General features: G+C 44.6%; 1 protein-coding gene across 6 annotated transcripts; it reads left to right on the forward strand.

Annotated features, from left to right (window-relative positions):
* Positions 1 to 490: 490 nt before the first annotated feature.
* MASP2 (MBL associated serine protease 2) lies at positions 491 to 8,540 on the forward strand. Of its 6 annotated transcripts, none has more exons than XR_013927130.1 (5): positions 491 to 600; positions 894 to 1,113; positions 2,470 to 2,647; positions 2,878 to 5,832; positions 6,307 to 6,841. XR_013927130.1 is itself a non-coding variant. In XM_080380958.1 (5 exons), exons 1-5 carry the CDS (start codon positions 596 to 598, stop codon positions 6,821 to 6,823), a joined length of 654 nt encoding a protein of 217 aa, XP_080237084.1. In that variant the 5' UTR covers positions 491 to 595; the 3' UTR covers positions 6,824 to 8,540. The 6 variants fall into 6 exon arrangements, 3 of the variants coding, with proteins under 3 accessions (XP_080237084.1, XP_080237085.1, XP_080237083.1); XR_013927131.1 differs by having other exon boundaries at positions 2,878 to 6,473; positions 6,705 to 6,835; XR_013927132.1 differs by having other exon boundaries at positions 2,878 to 6,378; positions 6,705 to 6,720.
* The last annotated feature ends 717 nt before the right edge of the window (positions 8,541 to 9,257 follow it).

The following is a 9,257-nucleotide window of genomic DNA, read 5'->3' on the forward strand; positions in this document are numbered from 1 at the left end:
GGTGTTGTGTTGCCTGAGTATTCCTGCCCCATTACACAGAACCATCTAGCCAGACTCACTTGCTGTTCTGAAATCCTGTAACGTGCCCCATTATTTTGTTTTCATCACCTTCCTGCTCTGACAATGGAAAAAACTATACTTCCAGTAATATGTCATTTGCATTAATAGCAATTGTAGATCAGTTGGTTAGAGAGAAAGAGCATTGCCCAGCCTCCCTCACTCCCCCATGCAGACACTGTCTGGAGCCACTCTGTACCTCCTCCCACTGCCTGCCTTCCTGCAGAGCTATGATACTACGGCTCCCTCCAAGAGCCTGCAGCATTCCTAATCCATCCACTCCATCTCTGTCTGCCTCTCCTTGTCATTGACTGAGGCCTCATGGGCTGAAAACAAGCCTGGTTTCTAGTGATTGCTGTTCCCAGAACTCGGGAGGCTGAAGGGGGTGGAAGGGAGATAAACATCAGAGTTCAACATCCAGACAAACACAGCAGAGCGCACACAATAAATACATCCACCCCCAAATGCAAATACATCAGAAGAGATTCCTTCCCCAGGGCTCAGAGCTGAGCAGGCTCAGACAGGAGAGCAAGACGATATGAGGTGAGTGCAGTCGCAGGGACCTCCCCAGCCCCTCTGGCCACTTGGTTTTGTGCAGGCCTGAGAAGGCACGAGGGTGATCCTCATCTTGTTTAGCTGTTACTACAGTATGACTCCACTGATACCTCCCGATTTCTTCTGGTTTTGAATGAGAAGGGTGTTGGACATGAGGATTTCCTCTAGCGCTGAGATAACTGATTTGGTGTCGAGAATAGCAACTGGGACGTGTGGGTTTTGGGATATGATCTGAGTTGGTGCTCACTCTTTCTCCATTAATCTCTGTTCCTTTGACACAGGCTGTTTGTCTTGCTATCTGTGCTTTACAGTGGAGTAAGCAGTAGCATTGTGCTGCAGAAAATGTATGGGAGGATCACATCCCCCAACTTCCCAAATGTCTACCCAAATCACAAGGAGAGAATCTGGAATATTACTGTCCCCAAGGGATATTCTGTCCGTATCTACTTCACCCATTTCAATCTGGAGCTGTCCTACCTGTGTGAATACGATTATGTGAAGGTATGTGTAGGGCAGGGCAATGTGTAGCAGGCTAGGTTGTTAAAAACTGTGTATATGTGATTCTGGACACACGCAGGGCCCAACGTAACTTGATTGCGCTTGATTCTAGTCTGCTAGCAAAGTTCAGGCTCAGCTGATTTCTAAATTATGTGTTTATTGAGGCCCATGGGACCAGGAAATAGAACTGGTTGTTATGTTGGAACATCTGAAACTGGAGTTGTTTCTGCTCAGAAAATTCTGATTCCCCTCTTGTGAAGCAAAAGGCTTGAAATTTTGCCCAAAACAACATTTGAGCTTCATTTTGCTGAAGTTACAGTATGTGTTTTAAATTGACAAGTACTGCTTTACACAGAGTATGAGAGACCTTAAAGTGTAACCGATAGTCTAAACAAGATACTGTCAGCTTGTCTAAACATGCACTTGCAACACTTGCAATGGTGTGTTTGCTGGCTAATGTGAGAAGCAACCTCAGGAAAAGAAACAAAGATACTGGAAGCCTTTGAGTGATAAGTGGTGTCCCTGAAAGATTTGTACTCCATGTGCTGCTGGCATGTGCTCTAATCCGGGCAGCCCTGTCACGGATTTGAGGCCATGCTGCCTCTGCCCTCTTTCTGTTGTTTGCATGGACCTGACACACGTTAAAGAGGAAGCTGTGTCACAGGGAGTATGCAGAACCAGTGCATCAGCAGTACTTAGATCGGGCAGCCTTGTTGCCATTTAGGAAGATCTCATTTCCATTCTTTTATAGGGCAAGTTGCTCCCATTCCCCAAATCCATGTTGTTCCTCATGTAATTTCCCTTTGGGCAGGACAGAGTACTCATTTCTGGTAGGTCTGTAGTACACGGTACTATCACTACCATGTACAACATGAACCTCATGTATGAGAACATTTCTCTTGTATTAAAACATGAGATAAATGAGGAGCCGGAAGTGGAATAAATTAATCACAGAGCAAGTCACTAGTTTAAAGAGATCTCTTACTATACCTTTGGATTTGTCAGTGTATGAAACCTTTTTACCCCAGTTGTCTCTGGTTTTACCAAGATCTGACTGTCACTGAAAGCACCAAGTTAACAAGAGCATTATAAAGAAAGCATTGTGCTGGTAGCCCAGGCTGGTATCACAGCTTTATATGGGCCTCTGAAAGGAAAAAGGGAGACAAAATTATGGGCTTAAGTCACACAAAATAAGGGAAATCTTATCTGGATCTGGATCTGGACTGACCTCCAGAAGCACCTTTTGAGAGCATGCAAGCCTCCTTTCTCACACCGTTAAACACATGCTTTCCAAGCTGTGGCAGCAGGTTGGGAAGAGCAAAGCCCTGTGCTCATCTGGTACATTTGCCCATTTCACAGCTGAGCTCTGGTGGGAGGACCTTGGCTACACTGTGTGGAAAGGATAGTACGGACACGGAGGAGGCTCCGGGCAACAAGACATACATCTCCGTTGACAACAACCTCATGGTAGTGTTTCGGTCTGATTACTCCAATGAGAAACTATTCACAGGCTTTGAGGCCTTTTATGCTGCTGAAGGTAAGAGACCAGTCCTTCTTGTAGGTAGAAGAGATGCAGCCGTGGTGGCGTTGGTGCTTCCCTCCGCTCTCATACGCTGTGGCTGCTGGTGTTAGGTGGGAGAAGGCAGTCTCATTGTACGGAGGCAGATGCCAAAGGGCACAGCAGGCAAAGGCAAACATAGAGTGGCTCAGACTGAGACAGTGTTGTTGAAGGGTGTTGGTTGCCTAATTCTGTGCTTCACCCATTAGATATTGATGAGTGCAAACAGCTGTTTGACGGTGAACCCCTCTGCAATCATCACTGTCACAACTACGTGGGGGGCTACTATTGCAGCTGTCGGATTGACTACACACTGCATGAAAACAAGAGGACATGCACAGGTGAGTTCTTGCTAGACCAGGAGATACTTCCCTACCTACAACATCTGCTTAAATCCAGTCTTGATACTAGCATTGAGGTGAAAGCTGTGGTTTTTCCATCATTGTTTTCAGTATTCCCTACGTGCCTGGTACAGCTGGAAGAAGGTACCGGGGGTTAGTCAGGGCTGTGAGCAGACTGTGCTCTACACAAACCAGGGTTTGCAGAGGGGCTGTGGGCTAATTGCTGCTGTTAGGGACAGCAGTATTGTGTGCAGTAAAGTGGTACATTGCCAGTTGGTTTTGGTTACTTCTTAGGCACAGCATGCACCTGGGTTCAGCTTTAGACGGGCTGCACCGAGAAGCAAGAAACTGGGCTTGAACTTCCACAGACACTTCGAGTCTTCATGGCTGCCAGTGCAGCCAGCCTTGCAAAACTGTATCTTGCTTCCAGGGTACGGAGATACAGGGTATTCCGGACCCAAGTTAGTAGATACATTGGAAAAACTAACAATGGAGTGTGAAGTCTAACGGAGAAACAGTTTGCTTACTGTCCCTAGAAGGACACAGGCCAAGAAGCAGCATGGTCCACATATTGCTGACACCAGATACAGTGATCCACTCGTTACATGGGAGACAAGGCCAGGCACAGATCTTTTGTTCAGAAGGGTATACAGCGTGAGGTTTACCTAGTTGGCTTCTGCTCAGCTCTGCTTCTCACTTCACAGCTAGGGAAAGCTTATTTCAGGCAGCAAAGCTTCTGTCTGAATCAGCACACTGATCAGCACCTCAGGATTCGCTTTGGAGTGAAACATGCGCCCACACGTGGTGTCAGATTCATCCTTGGTGGGTGCAACTTTGCCCACCTGGAGCTGAATCCTGTCTGAAAAAAACCAGCACACACACTGCTCACTAAGTGTTTTGTCATAGGTGGGAAGATAGTTGGTTTGATCTCCCTGGTGCTGAAATGCAGGATTGGATCTAACTTACCATGCTTAAGGCTGCCTTGGAATTTAGCTTCCCAACTCCATTCTGTTAAAAACTCTCTCCAGCCACGGCTGCCTGGGTCTAATTCAGGATTCCTCATATCTCCAGTGTATTGGAACAGACCTATTCTTTCAGCCTCCCCTTCCAAAAGCGATGGCTTTTAGCACAATCATATGGATTTACTTATGCTATAAAGCTTGTCCCTGGTCTTAATGTGAAGGTGCAAAATGAATAGCTGTGCAGACTAGCAGCTTTGCATTGACCATTCATGTGTGCACAGTTATGCTCCCCTCCTTGAACATAACGCTAGCAGAGGGAGCTTATCAGCAATATTGAAGGGCTGGGCTACCCTGATGGCTGGAGATGTGGGCACTGGGGATTACTGTGGTGCAGCTGTTCACATTTCAGAGGCCTTTAGATTCAAGCACTGAAGATGCTCCAGCCACTGGGCTGGGCTGCAAAGCAAAGGTCTCTGCAGGTCGCCTCCATGAGATGAGGGCAAAAGCTGCCCCTTTGATTTTTGTGCTTCTGTCTGAGCAGGCTGATACTGACAGGCTCTTTTTTTTCTCTATTTTCCAGCGTGAGATAATTAAGCTTCTCCTCGCTTAGGCAGAGATGGAGACAGATGTGCTGGGAAGAGCTGGTTTGCCCTCCCTCCTGACCTGCCTGTTGCAGTCCACCCAAGGGCTGCAGGCTTTTCTTGCTTGGTGACTTGTATGTCTTGGTTCCTTGCCTTTCAGATCTGCCTCCTGCAGACAATAAAGAGGCTGTTCCTTGTTGAAAGCTGATGACAGCCTCTGGGGCATTCATTTTCTTGCAGTTCCCATGTGTTACTAGGCAAAAAAGAAGGTAGATCAGGCAGGAGCTGGTAAAAGAGAAGCCATTGTGAAAGGCCTCTGAGCATCGCAGCTACCTGAAGACTTGAATTTCTTGTCCAGCTCTTGTTGCAGTTTTCAGAACTATGAGAGGTCAGGCAACAAGACCAGAACCACCCATTTGTTCCCTGATATTCCTTTCAGATTTGCTCTTGTCTGCACCCAGACTTGTAGATTGAAACTATTTATATTCAAAGCTCATTCACTCTTTGAAAAGGTTTGAATTTTTTTGACCCAAATTTTGTGACTCTGGCTGTATCTCCCATTGGGAACTTAGCATTATAGCTGCAGTGCATTCTGGTGAGCAAAGCTTCAGAGTTCCAGGGGTTTGGTAAAGTAATATGAAAGTCGCCAGGGCAGTTTAGGTGTCTTGCTTTCATACAAAGGACGGCAGCGGTGCCTTCACCATGACAGATGCAACACAAGGAATGCTGTTCTTCAGCACAGTGGCTTGTGGCTTAATTGACACTCTCAGTCCCTTACAGTGCCTCTCACTGCTCCACATTATATCCATTTGTTGTCCTTTAGACTGTACCCTCTTTAGGCAGGGACCATCTTCTTAAAACATTTGGAGAAATACTGTGCTCCGCACTTGTCAGTGACTAGAGCTCCCCAACATGATGATTATTGCAAGAGGTTAACAAGTCAGAGCTGAGCAGCTGTAGGTGAACTGCTGAAGATAAAGCAGGTCTTTATTTAAAAAGTTCGAGGGATTAAGTCGACCAGCGTTTCCTTGTTTCTGCAATTTAGCAGGAGTTGCTTTTAATGGTAATTTACGAGGCTCAGTTTCTCCAACCCCATGTCCACTCTTTAGGGCCTGGAGTAAATGGAGGAGGGACCCTTTTCCACGTAACCATGGGAGGGGATGGAGAGTCTTTTAGATGAGACACTTGACTCCTTTCAGGTCACTGCATTTGCAGACTTCTGTGTTACCTTGGGCAAGTCACTTCATACCAGCTTTGAACATCCATCTGCAAAACAAGAGGTAACATCACTGCCTTGACTTACTGGGAAGATGCTTAGTAAGTGTCATAGAAGGTGGATGCTGCGGAGAACTGATCTGGGGGTAGAGTGGCTGTGAAGCAGTTACCAAGGCTTACTTCTGCTGTATTTAATCCTGTTCAGAAGCTGTTCCATGGTCAGAGTGAACTATGAGCAAAGCACTTGAAATTTTGTCATGGCTAGGTGATAGCATTTATGACCCACCTTTCATTGGAGGCCTAATGAGCCACTGACAATGGGCTTGCAAGTTTTGAGGGGGTCATTTTTCAGAGTTCAATCCCCTGGCAAAGAGCTTGCTATGATTCTAATAAAAGTACAGCCTAAGCATAATTGAGCACTCTCTGGACAGCTCTAAAGCTTGGACTGAGAAGTCAAGGGACAGCATTTCTGATGACAGATGTTAAAAAATTATTTGATCTTTTTTGTGCTGGCTAGTTTATGACTTTCTTGCTTGCAGACTTATGGAAAAAAATACTGTCCTGACAAAGGGAGCTCCCAGTGGCCACGTCCAGGAGATATGAGGAAAAAAGTAAGGTCCAGTGTAAGCTTTTTAATCTTCAAGCTGCAAATTCCTTTGGACTAGCAGAGTATCTTCTGTTGAGTCAGCTAGTTTCAGCTACTCAGGTGAGCACAAGTCAAGAAAGTTTATTGGTGCTGACTCACATTTTTCCAAACTGTGTTATGAAAATCTCACATCAAAATTAGGAAACTCACTTTAAAGGAGACAGATGTAATGAAGTATGAAGAACTGTAAGTCTCTGTCTTTCTCCTTTAGTCCTTCAAAACAAGGTGAAGGCCAGTTTTCTGAATTTCTGGGATATTAATGGGGCACTGTTCTTATTTGTACTGTAACAGCATGTGGGGATCCCAGCTCTGTGCAGAGGCGAGATGCTTTTTGGCTACAAGAACACAGAGAATTCCCTACCCTGAAAGAGCTTCTGGACCAGCGTCTGGGCAGCTCAGAACAATTCTAGAAGAGCATTACTAGAATGTATCCGGGCTGAGGAGCCATCGGTGGAGTCTCCTGCCTTTGATACTGGCCAGCATCTTGTGCTTCAGTGGACGATACAGTTCAGTAAGTGATTTTTACAGTATACTCCAATGCAGAAGCATAATCCTGGGCAATAGATCTGGGGTTGTCTGTATGCTACTTAGCTTAAGCTGAACTTAGGGCACCAGCATATAAAAGTTTGCCTTAAATTCCACGTGACAGCATGTTGCATAGATTAATTATATGGTATTTCTTAATGCTGTTTTTGTATCAGGTTTGTGTTTTTCAGCCTTTAATTTCGTCATGTGTCCCTTTACCCTTTTATTACAAACGGCCTTCAGAAACTACAGTGTTTGGTCATAAGCAGTTGGCTGTCTCCGCATGTGTATATGCGTTGTGTGCATGTGTTACTGCACAGTGGACTTTTCTCCACCTTTTCTCTCTTACATGTTTTTATGCTGAGCTTTAGTCTAATAACGTTCCTTTAAACATACTTTAAGGAAAGGAGATAATGTGATCATTACAGTAAATAGAAGCCAAAGTGTTGCTGTCTTCTAACTCTGAGGCTCCTGTAAGAGAGGATGTAACCTTACCAACCTGAGTATCCCTTGTTTACACAGTAGATCCCATAGAGTCAAAGAGCCATTTTGTTTGGAAAAGACCTTTAAGATCATGAGCCCAGCCGTTAACCTAACACTGCCAATTCACCACTAAACCGTGTCCCTAAGCGCCATTTACAGATAGGGGCGTTAAGGCTTCCATTCAGTATCTAAGACAAAACCAAGCTGCTAATTTGACAGAGAGCACATTTTAGCTTGTCAGACTGAAAGCGCAGACTTGTCATATCCTGAAGGAGGGGCTGAGCCCAGGGAAAAATGGTTTTGTAGGTAATACGAAAGGATTCTGATGCAGAGCTAGCAGAAGATTTGAGATTCTAACTTCCTAATGATTTCATTAGGGAGTTAGAGGTGTAAAGATAGTACTCATTATATTGTGGCTTGTATGCTTAGTAAGACTTCCTGCTGAGTCTTTTTCACACCCAAGGATTTCATGTTTTCATTCCTCTCTTCCTATAATTGCCTCCAGACTACTCCTGTAGGGGCTGTAGAGCTGGGACAGATAACTAGCAGTGTAAGGAAATTTCAGTTTTTAAGAGAAGCAGATTTTTTTTTTTCACTTATATAGCAGTGAGCAGTATATTGCTGCCTGTGAAGTAGGTTTTGGGGTGTTTCCCAGCCTGGCTTGCAGCAGGTGGAGGGAAGCATTATAGTGGGACCTTAAAGCCTGGGGAGAGGCAGTGAACTCTGTGTCACTGGCAGTATTTTAAGCAGCACCTGCAGCAGCTCAGGAGAGCGTGCTGGAAGACATTTTATTCCTACATAGCCATCAAATGTTTCTGTAGTTTGAGGCACAATCAGTGGAATTACAGAAACGAGCACTTAGCTGGGAAGAATGAGGTAATAACAATTAAGGAAAAAACATGCTTGCTGATCATCCTCTGCAACTATAGCATGAAAGGAAAAGATCTAGTTCCTGTTGTAGCTCAACTGATTTCTGTTGGTGCAAAGTGGTGTGCTGTTAGGCTGGATTCAGAGGCAGACAGAACCTCCAGGTGAATTAGTCGAGCTTTCTCAGCTTCTTTGGACCAAGAGGGGCATTCCAGACAGCATTTAAAAATTAGAAGAGTGCTCAGTTTTAACAGAATAACTGTTCTACTCTGTGTATTTGTCAGCTATTTTTGAAAACCTAGGACAATGAATTCAGAGTGGAACAAACAGAGATGCTCAGTCACTGGGGTGATGGATAGGTTTGCATCAAATAAAAGCAGCTGCTCATAACTTTCTGGGGAGATGGACAGAGAAAGATTGTTCTGAAATTACAGCTTGTGCTAAAAGAAACACTTGGTACCCAAGTGCATCATTACTTGTGTTGTGGTATTGCAGTTGTGCTAAGAGCCACACAAACATGAAATAAAAAGATTATCCTTTTACCGGTTCCTGCTTTCCTTTCCAAGTAAACACTTGTATCCAAATACTTCCTGTAGCAGGGCTGTTGCATAGATGTAAGGTGGAAGCAAGTTTCATTCTCTGAAGTAAAAGGAGCCTAGAATCTTGGCTTATGAAATCCATGGTTAGTTAAGGGATAATAATGTTCATTTTCTCATTCACAACTTTCATTCCATTAAAATGGCAATCTTAAACTATGTGGTCTGGTTTAGGTGATAATCTGGAATTAATGACTGGATGATGGCATTTTTGTTGGTGGAGGTTAGCATGGTGTGTTTGAGGATATAATTCAAAGTCAAACAATTTCCCTCTTACAATTAATTCAGTGTCGCAGTGGTGCAAAAATATGCTGGTGTTATCAGCCAGTCCAGCATTCCTCATCAATTAAAGGATTGCTCATACAGCTTTTGC

Source organism: Falco punctatus (genome assembly GCF_963210335.1).
Source record: "Falco punctatus genome assembly, chromosome: 3".
NCBI lineage: Eukaryota > Metazoa > Chordata > Aves > Falconiformes > Falconidae > Falco > Falco punctatus.

Excerpts from the sequence above, each read along its gene's own strand:
- MASP2 (XM_080380957.1), top strand. Across the intron at positions 1,114-2,469 it reads GTGAATACGATTATGTGAAG|CTGAGCTCTGGTGGGAGGAC; the intron begins GTATGTGTAGGG and ends CCCATTTCACAG. Across the intron at positions 2,648-2,877 it reads GGCCTTTTATGCTGCTGAAG|ATATTGATGAGTGCAAACAG; the intron begins GTAAGAGACCAG and ends TTCACCCATTAG.